The sequence below is a fragment of the Musa acuminata genome, chromosome BXJ1-5 (assembly GCF_036884655.1).
Source record: "Musa acuminata AAA Group cultivar baxijiao chromosome BXJ1-5, Cavendish_Baxijiao_AAA, whole genome shotgun sequence".
Lineage (NCBI taxonomy): Eukaryota > Viridiplantae > Streptophyta > Magnoliopsida > Zingiberales > Musaceae > Musa > Musa acuminata.
The window spans coordinates 46,139,567-46,153,457 of NC_088331.1; the positions used below are offsets into that span (position 1 = coordinate 46,139,567).

The window sequence follows — 13,891 nt, forward strand, 5'->3', positions numbered from 1 at the left end:
ATTTAGGAGCCCAGCCATGAAGAGCTTATGCTTTGCTTAAGTTCTTGTTACATCCTCTTCATCTTGAACTATACCAATAATACAAATGAACGATCTCTCAGAAATATACGATCGATTAGTGTATTGGTATACAAGTGATTGGACTTTTATATGCATATTAAGATTTGGGATCGAATTTAAGTGGATTTGACTCTCAATTGCATATTATTTTGGGGGACATCGAAATGGGACCGGTCGGTTGTTTTCAATTCGAACCGGACCGATCTGATTGGATCCGGTTGACCTACATCGAGAATTTTGACAAGGTTGACTCGGTCCGATGAGTCAAACCTGGCCTTGGCTCATTGGCCTACACTTGACCCGTGACTGCCTCTTGGGGTTTTATTCCTCCCGTGGAGAAGCCGCAAAAGGGCACAGAAGGGTTCGGCCGCCGGAAGGGGAAGGAGATGGCGAGCGAAGAGGAGAGCACGGTGAAAGAGCCTCTCGATCTCATCAGGCTCAGCCTCGACGAGCGCATCTACGTCAAGCTCCGCTCCGACCGCGAGCTACGAGGAAAACTTCACGTAAATTACCCATCTCTGAGACTTGCTCCTAATCCCACTGTTCGATTCCTTTCTTTTTCTTTGGATCGTCATCACCAGCGGTGGTGGTTGTTTGGACTTTTAGTTTGTAGTCTGTTCTCTTCTTTTTCCTCCTCCTTTTGCACTGATTATTTTTTGCTGCAACAATCTAGGGTTACATGCGTGAATTGGATCTTAGTCCTGCAGAAGCGTGACGAGGTCTTTCTTTTCTATGTTTTGTGGGTTTTATATATGAATAAACTTTGAGATGACGCACTTTGACTCAATCAGATTGGAAATTATGAGAAGAAATATCGCAGCACTTTTTAGCCGAGGGCAGGAATTGGTTCCCAATTTGGTTTTAGTCTTTGAATCACAGCCCTAAATTACTCCAGAAAATTTATCCTCGTGGATTCAGAGTTTGCTTACTTGGCCAACCGACTTCTCTCATGTGTATCTCGATTCATTGTAGGGGATTAAAATAAGCTTTTTTTTAATGAAAAGATGGATATGGAAATCTGTTATCCTATTGAGGCTGTTTCTAGTTTCTTGAGGTCTTCGGTGTTACACATTGAGTTATAACTTGTTGACTAGTAAAACCTTGTGGTTTTCCTTTGGGATCTTTGATGTTAAACTTTAGTTATAATTTGTTGACTTGTGGAAAATTGTGGTTTTGAATCTCAAAGACTGCATGAGGGTCCTTTTGATATGTTCAAATATTGAAGTGTCCATGAGCTAGGGATTTTTGTTCCAAATATGTAAAACAAAACTATGTTGCTCCTCCCTTATCATATTTTTTTCCCACTTCAATGAGTTTTCAATGGTTACCTCTTATTTTAAGTTGGTGTGGAGAACTGGATTGACTTCATTCATTTGTAATCTGGATAATTTAAAACACAATCATTTATTTCATAGGCAAAAGATTGTCAATTGGTTTCTAAATTCTTGGAACCTAATTATTCACGACACATATGTGTCCGTGTTCTCCACCCTCTTCTTCACAAACTCCATATGTCATTCCTTGCTCATGCTGATTCCATTTTCATCTGCCCTTTTCACATACCATCCCCTACATGCATACCATGGTTCTGTGCTTATATATGGAGAACTTATCTTGTATTTAAATATCCATATATAAGATATTCCAAACTCTGTTGATTCCATGGGCATTGCATGGACTTTAACTCAAATCTTTTGTCATAGATATTCATGCTTATAATTTTTCATTCGTCTAAGTACCAATGATCTATTTAACTTTTCGTTAACTATCTGTCCTCGTTCTTAAAGTTTTACACTCTTTAATTTAAATTGTTTTCTCTTATGTTTTCTGTGCATCAAATCGGTTTTAAATTACTTTGTTATGGAAAAAAATGGAGTTATGTGCTGCTTTAGACGATTTATAGTTGGTCATTTAGGTAATTGAAAAAGGAAATCTTTGTCATTCCCTTCCCATCGGTTAATCTTTTTCTATTTCCATTTGCATAGAAGCTTCAAAATGATTGTTGCACTAAGTTTGGTTTCACACAACTCTATAATTTTTCTTTTCTTTTGCCTCAGTACAAACACTTATATGTTACCAAATATTCCCTTTATTTAATCCTCACCTGCAATGTTGTAGCATAGCCATTTGAATTTCAAGATGACTATTGCTTCTTAATGAATGGCTTAAATTCAATTTACATGCAGTGACTATATCTGTGGAAACTCTTACTATTTGTTGTTAACTTATTCATTTCATGCTCTTACATGTACTGAGTTTTCTTCTGTTTCAGGCTTATGACCAACATTTGAACATGATACTCGGGGATGTTGAAGAGATAATAACTTCTGTGGAAATTGATGATGAGACTTATGAAGAGATTGTTCGCGTAAGTTACTCCTGCTTGTATCTATTTATCCCTTCTCAAATCCAAGATGATAACTGTCCCATCCAACAAAGAAGAAGTGCTAATATATAAAATTGTCCAAGCATGTCATTTTTGCCTTTCTATAGTCTGACTTAGTAAAATTTTATTTACTTATCCTATTCTGCTTCTAGTGAGTTATTTACCTATCCGATTATGATTCTAGTGTGCCATGTACTTATTTGGTTATGATTCTAGTATGTTATACCAAGAAAATTAAAAAAATAAAATAAAATTCCATCCATATTAGGATCATGTATTTCACACAAGCATGCTGAGTCTCATGCATATGGATATACCTGAACTTCATGCTTGAACATACATACATGATATGACAAACACTAGCATTTACAAGGGTTCAGGAGGAAGGTATGTTATTGGAGGCAGGGAAAAAATAAATCCAGATTTGTGGAATCTGGGGAGAAATTAAGTGGAATAGATGGGAAGCAGCAGGAGAATGTTGATGGGGTACAGTAAAAATAAACATATAGAAAAGGGAGAATTGTTTATCGGGGTTGGTCAAGGTGGAACGGTCATTTGTGCTGTACATTGATCAAGCAGAATTTTTTTTATCTCTGCTCTTCAAATTGATCATACATGATATTTTGGGCCCATTTCCGACTAGGGTTGTGTTTTAACAAATTTGAATGTTCAATCCCCACGAACAATTGTAACATTTTTTGGTGGAGCCATTATGCCTAGTATTTTGCATAATTACATCAAAAAACTGGTATAGGTGTCTTAAGACACACATTCTCAACTTTGAGATTCTGAAGTACTTGTATCTTAATTATCTCTTTAATCAAATCATAGAAGTTGTTTTTATTTGTTGGATCTGCTTCATTTCTTCTGATCCTTAATGAATTATTCCGTTTCTTTTTGCAGACCACGAGACGAACTGTGCCATTTCTTTTTGTCCGAGGTGATGGAGTCATTCTAGTTTCTCCACCTCTTAGGACCGCATGAGCGCCTGGTGAAGTATATGCCTTTGCCATGCACAATTTCGTGATCAGTTATCAGTAGTAAACTATTCACAATAGCTGTCTCCATGGCGTGTTTTTGAGTCAGGTTAAATGTTTGTGGTGAGACCTCGTTCTTCAGTTTTAGTGGAACAGCTGAATTTAGTTGTGCATCATGCAAGCAATTATTATGGTTGTCTGAATATTTATGGTATCAAGCAAGTTGTTGTTGGTAATGTTCATTGGTTTATTGCAACTGACCTGATGTTCTTGCATCAATTACTATAATCTTTATATGCAGAATTTATGTATGTTGAGGGTCATTCACTTCCATTTGTCTTTGCCATGCTTGAGCTTGTCTCAACTGTCGACTCTCACTCAATATGACATGAACAGGACTGCATTCAAGCATTGCATACATAACATGCTGAACATATCTTTTATATTATTACCCCTGTTGCAATGAAAACATTCTCATTGCTTTGGGCACTGTTGTATTAGACACCAACAGAAAGAATAAGACAGTAACATAGCTTGATTCTTAGACTTACATCAAGCATTATTTTTGCATCATGTAAGCAAATAACCTAAAGACTTAGTTGATCTGAAGACACCACTTCATACCTGGTGCAGAATATAGTAGTAACAAAGCCAATAACAATGTCCTCCACAATGGTAGAGGCTGAAGACATGGAGGAGGTCATCCACTGATGGACTTCTGTCAGGCCTTGTTCGCCTTCAGAACCTTCGCCTTCTCCCACGTGAAGTCAGGATCGTCACGGCCAAAATGCCCATAGGCCGCAGTCTTCTGGTACCTCAAGTTGCCACCCCTCTTCAGGTCGAGGTTGATGGCGATCATCCCCGGCCTGAAGTCGAAGTTCTCCTTGATCAGTACCAGTATATCTTGATCGGCTATCTTCCCTGTCTTGTAGGTGTCCACGAACACCGACAGCGGCTCCGGCACGCCGATGGCGTATGAGATCTGCACGATGCACCTCCGGGCCAGCCCAGAAGCCACCACGCTCTTGGCGGCCTGCCTCGCGATGTAGGCGCCGCTGCGGTCCACCTTGGTCGGATCCTTCCCCGAGAACGCGCCGCCGCCGTGCGCGCCCCACCCGCCGTAGGTGTCGATGATGATCTTTCTTCCTGTCAGGCCTGCGTCGCCGTGAGGCCCGCCTATGACGAATCGGCCCGACGGGTTCAGGTGGAAGATGGTCCGGTCGTCGATGTACTTGGCAGGGATGACCGGTTTGATGACGTGCTCTTTCAGGTCGGCGGCGATTTGCTCGTTGGTGACCGACTCGTCATGCTGGGTGGAGATGAGGACGGTGTGCACCCGGACGGGCACCATGGCGCCGCCATCGTTCCGGTACTCGACGGTCACCTGCGTCTTCCCGTCCGGCCTGACCCACGGGCAGGTCTTGTTCTTGCGCACCTCCGTGAGCCGCGCGCCGATCTTGGTGGCCAGGACGTGGGTCAGCGGCATCAGCTCCGCGGTCTCGTCCGTGGCGTATCCGAACATGTGGCCCTGGTCACCGGCGCCGATCTCCTCCGGCTTCTTCGTCAGGTGCCCGTGCACGCCCTGGGCGATGTCGGGGCTCTGCTCCTCGATGTTGACCAGCACCTTGCAGCGGTCGGCGTCGAGGCCGACGTCCGCGGAGACGAAACCGATGCCGCGGCAGGTATCGCGCACGATCTTCTCGTAGTTGACCTTGGCCTTGGTGGTGATCTCACCGAACACCATGACCATGTTCGTTTTGGTGCAGGTCTCGCAGGCCACCTTGCTCTCCGGGTCCTGTTCCAAGCAGGCATCGAGTATGGCGTCGGAGACTTGGTCGCAGAGCTTGTCGGGGTGGCCCTCATTGACGGACTCCGAAGTGAACAGAAACGTATCCATCTGCACATTATAAACACAGTCATCGGCCATCAATGAGAACTACAAAGCACACATAAACCAACCTTATTGAGAGAGAGAGAGTTAGAGGTCGTATTCCTTGGCGTTGGAGAACAAAGTAAGAGAGGAGGGCTTATAAGTAGGAAGAAGAAGTCCCCACTAAAAAGGGGGAAGGATGCTTTAAACCGTGCATAAGATCCCGTGCGACTCGCTCCTTCTTCACCTCTTCTTGCCCAATTAGTAACTTGTCCCATTCCGTGCCCACCCATCAGGATACCCTTTCTCGGATTGGTGGAAAGGTTACACGTGGGTGTGTGTTCATTACGGATTTGTGAGGAAGTGACGTCGCAGCTATCTGTGAGTGAGTTGGATCGGGATCGGGTGCAATCCGAGAATGTCTCTATTGTCATCCACGTCCGATGTTGAAACAGCTGACAACCATACATTGGCTCCTCTGTCTCAGGAGGAGAGAGAGTTTTGACTAAATCCATCTAAATAGCGGACCACTAAGTGTTTATATTATATATATATATATATATATATATATATATATATATATATATATATATATATATATATATATTATATAACCTAAGATTAAGACAGTTAATCTTCACATTGTGGTGTTTTTGGGAGGATATGTTATATATATATATATATATATATATATATATATATATATCTTTATTAAGACAGATGGATAAACGATTGAGATCAAAAGCAGGAATGGGATGGACGGTTGAGGGCTTATGGGTTGGATCTCAACCATAAATAACGGAAATGTTGAAGGACGAGGCGCAGCCTCCCGCCCTCTCCTCACGTCACGCCAGCGACCCGCTCGGCGCGGCGAACCCGATCCGCCATCCTATAAAGCCCCTCCCCCCACAACCTCCCTCTCAGTCTCTCACTGGCGAAGGCATCCTTCGGAGCCGCGACCATCTCTTGCCGACCCCTTTAGGGTTTTGATTTCTTCCGCCTCGAGGTAAACTGCGATGCCTTCCTCTGTATTGTTTCTTCTCCACCTGCTCTCGATCTTGACTTGATTCGAGGCGGATCTGTTGCTCGGTTCTTGGATTCGTGAATCGCTGGTTTGGAAGGATTGTCTTTCTTCCATTTATTTGTTCGACCTAACCCACATGTAATCATGATCGGTGAGCATCGCGATGTTATTCTTGATCCAATAGAACTATTCTTGGCGTTTGGTTGGAGAAACTAGATGAACGATGGACTCCCCTGGTTCTGGGTTTGTTGATCTGACCGAAGAGAATGATTTGGGATGCGGCGACGGATGTTTGGCGTCCTGGATCCACATTTCCACTCTTCGTTTCCTCCTTACTCTTTTGAGATATCACTCTCACGTTTATGTAGCTTTTGGGGTCAGTGATTCTGGAAGTATTGGCATGTTGGAATCGTGTTTATCGATTGAATAAGGGGAACATAAGGATTCATTTCCATGAGCTCTTCTTTTACACGATGATACCATCTGCGCAATTTCCAAGCATGACAAAGTCCAACTAATGAATGTAAACCTAGTTAGAAGATTATAAGCTTGCCTATATAGTAGTGATAACCAGCTCTGCTAACATACATAGACTCTTCTGATAAGCTTTTCATCTTCTCAAGTTTTAGATATTTTACATAGATGCATGTTGCTGCCTTTCTGGGATTTTAAATGATACATGAAACAGCCCTGAAGATGATCCGAAGCACATTTGATCTAATACCAAGACCATTTCTCACAAGAGTGTTACTGCAGAATGAAAGAGGTTGCTCTACAATTTAATTACAGACCATAAAAAAGGTAAAAACAAAAACGCATGAGAAGTGTAGGAAACAAAAAGGACAACTAAATAATCTTCTCAAGTGACCAAGCTTTAATTCACCTTTGGATTCGTTGACAACACAAAACAGGAGTTTTAATGGCGAGAAAACTATATCCGGTAAGGTGAAGTTCTAAAGTGTTGGACTTATAAAACAAAATAATAGATAATTTTCCTAATTGCAAGTTAACTGTTCTACCTTATAGGCTACCATATATGGCAGTAGCTCAGAGATCAGTCATTTTTTGAGGTAGGAAAAATTATATGTTGAATCTTCTGTTTTCGGCCAGGAAATTTTTTATTTGCAAACCGGGCTAAGGTATAAATCTCTTCAAATACTATATTTATATTTTTAAGAGTTTCCATAAAGAAACTTTTAATATGAGTACGTTCTAAAGGTGCAATAACATGCTGTCACCTGCTTTTCATTGTAGAAATATGAGTGAAGGGGATGAGACTGCATCAACAGAGAATCACGCAGCTCCACAGCTGAATGAAAGGATTCTATCATCTATGTCAAGGAGATCAGTAGCTGCACATCCTTGGCATGATCTTGAAATAGGTTATTACCTGATTCAAGAATAGCAGTAACATGTGCATCTGGTAATTTGAAACAGCCTAATTTTTCTGACTAAACTGCAGGTCCCGGTGCTCCTGGTGTGTTCAATGTTGTAAGTATTCTTTGAACTGATACCATGTATGTTCCTCGCATGAAACCAAATCAAATGTCAAAGATGAAAATAGTGGTTTTACTAGACAAATGACAACTGATGCCAGGTATTGGGCACTCATCAATGTCATCAATTTTATTATGGGCTTCTTGAGAAATGCCGCTTTGGTAGAAAGATGGAGCTTTAGAGTACTTTTTTCTTATCGTTTTAACAACAGATGAAGAAAAGTTGAGTGGGAAGAAGTTGAGAAGAAAAAGCCTGCGTTAGTCTTAAAAGAGGATTATGCTGCATTGTTTGTGCTAGCAAGTACCAATTACCCTAAGTGAAACTAAAGATAAAATACTAACACCAGCAGGTAGGTAGATATTAACTAAAAAAAAAAAAAGCCATGTATAATTTTCTAAGAGACTGCACTAATTTACATGACTTGATCAATTGTCTATTATTTCACTCACTATTGCTCTTTATTTTTTCAAATAATTTCATAAGATGCTGTAGTTATCTAGTTGATGTTATTTGTTGACATAGGTGGTGGAGATTACCAAAGGAAGTAAAGTTAAATACGAACTTGACAAGAAGACAGGGCTAATTAAGGTGTGTATATCCTCTTACAACAATCTCCAATATTTGAATCCAACAAGATTCTGATGAGCAAATTTATCTCATTCCTTTTATGTGGACTCTTTTTATCTATTATTCTATTGTCCAATGTCTTTTTGCTGATACTACCCAACCGCTGGATGCTTCCCAGGTGGATCGGATCCTGTACTCATCAGTAGTCTACCCTCATAATTATGGTTTCATTCCTCGCACACTTTGTGAAGACAGTGACCCACTGGATGTTTTGGTTCTGATGCAGGTTACATGGAATCCTACTTCTTAAAGCCATTGTAATATATTACTGTAGATGTGCTGCTTTTTCTAACTCTTCTTTTATGATGCCAATGCTCACTAGTAACTGCTTTTTTTTTTTATTAATGGCAGTAATATTTATTTCTTGTATAATCAAACATTTGGCCAGGAACCAGTTCTACCTGGATGCTTTCTACGAGCCAGGGCCATTGGTCTCATGCCTATGATTGATCAGGTAGAGATTTGAATGTAAAATAAGCTGTGTATATTATTACTACCCTAAAGCAAGACTAAGACCAGTAGTGTGCTTGGAACTCAGGGGGAGAAAGATGATAAGATCATTGCAGTTTGTGCTGATGATCCTGAGTATCGTCACTTCAATGACCTCAATGAGTTGTCCCCTCATCGTCTTAATGAGATTCGGCGCTTCTTTGAAGACTGTATCCTGTCAAGCCCATTTCTTTTATGTATCTTTCAAGCTTTACATCAGGGGAAAAAAATTTGCTATAATCCTTGACAAGTTCTTCAGACAAAAAAAATGAGAACAAAGAGGTTGCAGTCAATGAATTCTTGCCTGCAAACACTGCTCGAGAAGCCATCCAACACTCAATGTAAGTTGGCTCAAATATAATGTACCAGCAAAAGAATCGTGAAATTGTTGCCCAATGAATACTGTTCCAGTTTGTAAAACTCCTCATGATAAATAATAGCTTATGTTGACAGGTTGATTTTGGTGTCTAATGAAGTTGACGTTGAATACTTGCAGGGATCTTTATGCTCAGTATATCCTGCATACCTTGAGGCGGTAGACTGGTCGCCACCCTGTTTTCATAACTGCTTCCGTGCATGGTGAAATGGAAGGCTAAGATTATCCTATCATTTATCTTATGATTTTTGTGGCTTAAGCAAAATTAAGCATCGAATCTTCGTTTTTGAGTTTATGTTGATTAAGTTTTTCTCGTCTCCGGCCGAGCTGCTGGGATTGGGTTGAATATTGCAATAAGATGATCAAGTATTTGCCTTATTTTTATACACCATAAGAGTTCCAAGAATCACATAAGCAATACATTTTTCATATAATACATTTTTCATATACAAGATAAAGCTGTATGGTTGTGATGGTGACGATTATACTTTTTATCGTGGTATGCAGTACCGAATGGTATCGCCCGATAGGGGCTGTACGTACCGGTTCGATGGCATACCGGTATGCGAATCGTCCGGTACTGCCACAGTGCTACAGTATTACACTGTAGTAGCACTGTAGTGCTACAGTGTTATACTATAGCAGTGCTATAATGTTCGGTACGCCCTGATGTACCGCTCGGTATATCGATATCGTATCGTATCGAGCCAACCTCGAAACATTGGTATGGTACGGTATTACATATCTTGCTTTCTATTACCAACCAGAGGAATATTTAATACCTGTTTTTTGCTACTAACTGCTTCTTTTTTTTCTTTTTTTCTTTTTTACTTTGACTTTGTGAGATGACATTTAATCTGCCACTAAAATATCTCCTAACAGTGACCGAAGTCCTGGATTTAGCAGGGAAGTTTGTGAACGGATTGGTCCTTGTATTGTATTTTAATTATATTTTTGGCTTCTATTAAATGGTATGGAATGATATATGATATCATACTAGTTCTGTAAATTATTGATATCACTATTGGATCAATATATAAAACTTTGGTTGTTATTTCTCTATCTAATTGACTTGGCAGGTGCTAAACAATCAAAATATGGGAGCAAATTTGTAAACAATCATCTGATAGCTTAAAAGTACTTGTGTTGATTTCTTTCTTTGGCAGGAGAATTCAAAAACTCCCAAGTTTTGAAAGAGAGTCATTTAAGTTAATGTTTTCATTTTGTGTCTTATAATGATATATAGTTGAGATTTATATTTAATATATTCGTATTTCACATTATGGTTAACATCCATTAGATTAAGAATGATAATCGAAAATATCTCCTTTTCATAATTATAGATACCACCTTTCCCTAAAGTATTATTTAGATTTCCACTATTAAACAAAATGAATACATTGTTTTTATCCAACAACATCTTCTCTAACATGATGTATATACATGGGATGATAAATTCACAAGTATCTGGTGGTGCTCATGCATGTCAAACCCAAATTGGCTTCCAAGGAAAGGAAAATGATTTTGACCAATGCAATTGGAGTTGCATTAGTTCAATTACCAAGCTTAACATAAGCGCTTGTTGCAAGTTTTGCTTCTATGTTTACAGGTGAGAAGATTGATGATCATTACATGTTACAAGACCAGTTGAATCTAAGATAAACATCTTTAAGTTAAGCATTGTTCTCCTCGGCGGCATGGAGTGCTTTGATTTCCTCCACATCATCATAGCTGCCAAGAAAGGTTGGGGATCTCTGGTGAATCTTTGTGGGAACCAAGTCAAGAGCCTGCATGAAACATGAATCAACTTGTGATCAGGTACTATCTATTTACATCACCATATCAGCTAGACTGGTGGTATACCATTATTGTTCACAAATTTCTACTTCCATAGCATATGGATGATAAGTGGAATGTGAGATGAGAATGCATGCATTGCCATGTTGTATACAAAAACTTGTTACTGTGCAGTGAAATGCTGTTTGATGAGTCCATGCCGATCATTAAGTCAATCCATTAGTTTGCTTCTCTTATTTCTTCCTGCTCTAGTCCTCTGGAGTTGTTCAATTTACAGTTCAACCTTAGCCAGTAAGAAGGTACATGTCCATGGGATCCCTATTATGACCTTGCTTAAGGTTCCATAGGCTGTGTCACAGATTTTTATCTGTAAAGGTTTATATCCAAACAGTGATTAGGTGATGATGTAAATCAAATCTGTGCCAGGGACCCAAAACAAGGACCCACTGACTGCATGTGGAAACATGTTGTATGAGAATGAACATGATCGATAGAGATGAAACTGTATAGGAATAGCTTTACAAAGCAGAACATGAAGCTTGACATAATATGTAGTTATGTTGAGCATAGTAGCAGATGTGGATGTGAAATGTTCATACCCTTTGCTTTCCTGTAAAAGCTTGACCACCTGCTTGTTCCTGACATAGGGAAGACTTCATATAGCACACTGTTCCAACAAGAAACACAGCTTTCATGCAAGTTCATAGGGAATAAAGTATATGAAATGATGTTCCCCTATGATCCGAGATGAATGCATACCGTAGTTTTCCATTTGGGCTCTTCTTGTCTGCCGGGTATAGGACGATGCCTCCATAAAACAGGGTATGATGTTCATCAGCAACCATGCTATGGACAATAGACTATGTGATTAGAAACAAAAAATATGAATAAATTATGTAACCTATCTTTTTGCATCAAACAATATCAATTAAGAGAGTCAGTTTACTTGTTGTATGTGAAATATACTGGTTCTCCACCAAATAACTAAGTAGGTCATTTATAGGACAAGTGTTCGGTTCTCCGTTAAAGCATGCTAATACTGATAATTATGAGGGATGGCTATAACTCAGAGAAACATACTACTGATGCATTAATTAGAACCTCAATAATTCATTGAGCTACTGAGGTGGCTAAATGAGCAAACACCTTCCGATGTATCTCAGAGATTTTGGCGAAGAGCCATCCTTGGGGAACTTGCAGTTCTCCACATGCCTAACAATCAATGAATGATGAGGAATTCTTATCAAAAGAACCTTGTCAAGTTCAGTAAGTTGTGATGCATACTTTGCTGTAGGCCCATCCCAATTCTTGACATTTCCTTCATTCACCGAGTATGCTTTGCCCTTTCTTTGGTATCTACAACAAAATATCAATTATAATGTGTGTTATGTGTTTCATGCAAAAACAGAAATAAGATTATTCCTGGAAGCTGCAACTAAAAGAGCAGGTTATGTTATACATCAACTCATCTCTAATGAATGAATTTTAGATAAGTAATTTGGATTAAGAAAAACCTTGATATCTGGATGAGTCAGTCTGAATTCCCCGAGAGAAGGATCTAAAGTGAAACCATTCACACCACTCCCAGTGCTCGCTACAAGCTGCACCAAATAGAGATTCTGATATGAGACAGCAATCAAAGCAAAACAAATGACACACTGCAAAAGCAGAGAATAAGAAAGAATTTGTAAGAGAGAGATCCACACTTTGATATGGAATAAGAATTAGGCTCAGAGATCAGTAACCACAAGAGGTCATATATAAGTGTTTAAAGACGATCTCTTGTTTTCAGCAGATTGCTAATTTGTGTGATGGAAACCATATGATATATTCTTTTTTGTGCTTATCACGATGATGTGTGACACTTGAATCATACATATCAAGAGAAAGAACTATGGAGTCGTACCGTTCCAATGGAGACGCCGCCAATCGATGTTGGAGGAAGATCGTTCAATGAGGGCAAATCGAAGGCAGCAACACACCTTCCCCGCAGCGGTGGATCCACAAAAGTGGCCTCTTCATCCTCTTCCGACACCGGAATGCACCGCGAAGCAGATCGAATCCGGATCGGGAAGGGGAGACACGAAATCATCATGGCGTAGAATGCTCTTGAGGACTCATACAGTGCGGCCGCCGCTTATCAAAGCCTTGACGAAGAGTTCGTTGGAGAGCACGTCCAGCTTCTTCTGATCTTCGCCCTGGGAAGGGCAATCGCAGCAGTAAAGATCAGAATCCCCAATGCCAACTCAAACTCCTCGCCCCCAAATATCGAGATCCTTCGAAGCTCGCCTGCACATTGGTCTCCCTGGCGCGCCCGATGAGCTTAGCAAGCCCGGCCTGTTCGAACAAAACCCAGAGAAATCATGACGAAAGAGGCGAATCGATTGCATTCCGATTCGATGAGAGGAGGCGAGGGTTGGTGTCGGTGAGATTGTAGGCGATGAGTTCCGCATAGGTTCTGTACGGAATTATTGTTGTCTTTCTATCAATCGTTATACTTTGTACTCGCCCTTATTGATTTGAGATTTCCTCGTACGAGTTTTTTTTATCTCAAAAAAGTTTTTATTAGTCTGATAGAGTTCGTCCAGACTCATCATTTTAAGAACATCAAGATGAGTTTTTATAGTTGTAAAACTCTTGTTATGGTTTCTCTTTTCGATTGACTCTTCGGATTGTATTCTTCTACTTACAAAGAATAGTCAATTTCTCATTTATCATTTTTGTTATCATGTTCTTGAGTGGCTCCAATAACTTGAGAGTGGGCCAAGTGCAGTTACTTAGGGGCAAT

The 13,891-nt window shown here is 40.1% G+C and overlaps 3 protein-coding genes and 1 pseudogene across 5 annotated transcripts; 2 read left to right on the forward strand and 2 right to left on the reverse strand.

The window, feature by feature from the left end:
- Nucleotides 1–370: 370 nt before the first annotated feature.
- Nucleotides 371–3,665, forward strand: LOC135674628 (sm-like protein LSM3B). The gene is made up of 3 exons (XM_065184659.1): nt 371–563; nt 2,333–2,428; nt 3,350–3,665. The coding sequence occupies exons 1-3, from the start codon at nt 447–449 to the stop codon at nt 3,428–3,430; spliced, it is 294 nt and encodes a 97-aa protein (XP_065040731.1). The 5' UTR covers nt 371–446; the 3' UTR covers nt 3,431–3,665.
- A 157-nt stretch (nt 3,666–3,822) lies between these two features.
- On the reverse strand, nt 3,823–5,444 carry LOC135674627 (S-adenosylmethionine synthase 1). 2 transcript variants are annotated; one of them, XM_065184658.1, is made up of 2 exons: nt 5,383–5,430; nt 3,823–5,320 (listed from the first exon to the last, which is right to left on the reverse strand). In XM_065184658.1, the coding sequence occupies exon 2, from the start codon at nt 5,318–5,320 to the stop codon at nt 4,145–4,147; it is 1,176 nt and encodes a 391-aa protein (XP_065040730.1). In that variant the 5' UTR covers nt 5,383–5,430; the 3' UTR covers nt 3,823–4,144. The 2 variants fall into 2 exon arrangements, with proteins under 2 accessions (XP_065040730.1, XP_065040729.1); XM_065184657.1 differs by having other exon boundaries at nt 3,823–5,444.
- A 567-nt stretch (nt 5,445–6,011) lies between these two features.
- On the forward strand, nt 6,012–9,692 carry LOC135674629 (soluble inorganic pyrophosphatase-like). Of its 2 annotated transcripts, none has more exons than XM_065184660.1 (9): nt 6,012–6,299; nt 7,572–7,699; nt 7,780–7,808; nt 8,337–8,402; nt 8,560–8,667; nt 8,830–8,895; nt 8,980–9,100; nt 9,190–9,271; nt 9,427–9,692. In XM_065184660.1, the coding sequence occupies exons 1-9, from the start codon at nt 6,067–6,069 to the stop codon at nt 9,467–9,469; spliced, it is 876 nt and encodes a 291-aa protein (XP_065040732.1). In that variant the 5' UTR covers nt 6,012–6,066; the 3' UTR covers nt 9,470–9,692. The 2 variants fall into 2 exon arrangements, with proteins under 2 accessions (XP_065040732.1, XP_065040733.1); XM_065184661.1 differs by lacking the exon at nt 6,012–6,299 and adding an exon at nt 6,306–7,456.
- Nucleotides 9,693–10,979: 1,287 nt separating this feature from the next.
- Nucleotides 10,980–13,198, reverse strand: LOC135674630 (fructose-1,6-bisphosphatase, cytosolic-like; annotated as a pseudogene).
- Between the last annotated feature and the right edge of the window lie 693 nt (nt 13,199–13,891).

What these genes read in the sequence shown, in the direction of transcription:
- LOC135674628 (XM_065184659.1), top strand. Translation starts at nt 447, where the DNA reads ATGGCGAGCGAAGAGGAGAGCACGGTGAAAGAGCCTCTCGATCTCATC. An exon ending in AGCTACGAGGAAAACTTCAC is followed by an intron (nt 564 to 2,332) that starts GTAAATTACCCA and finishes CTTCTGTTTCAG; the next exon opens with GCTTATGACCAACATTTGAA. An exon ending in CTTATGAAGAGATTGTTCGC is followed by an intron (nt 2,429 to 3,349) that starts GTAAGTTACTCC and finishes TTCTTTTTGCAG; the next exon opens with ACCACGAGACGAACTGTGCC.
- LOC135674627 (XM_065184657.1), bottom strand. Translation starts at nt 5,350, where the DNA reads ATGGCCGATGACTGTGTTTATAATGTGCAGATGGATACGTTTCTGTTC.
- LOC135674629 (XM_065184660.1), top strand. Translation starts at nt 6,067, where the DNA reads ATGGGTTGGATCTCAACCATAAATAACGGAAATGTTGAAGGACGAGGC. An exon ending in AGAAGACAGGGCTAATTAAG is followed by an intron (nt 8,403 to 8,559) that starts GTGTGTATATCC and finishes GATGCTTCCCAG; the next exon opens with GTGGATCGGATCCTGTACTC. An exon ending in TCGGCGCTTCTTTGAAGACT is followed by an intron (nt 9,101 to 9,189) that starts GTATCCTGTCAA and finishes CAAGTTCTTCAG; the next exon opens with ACAAAAAAAATGAGAACAAA.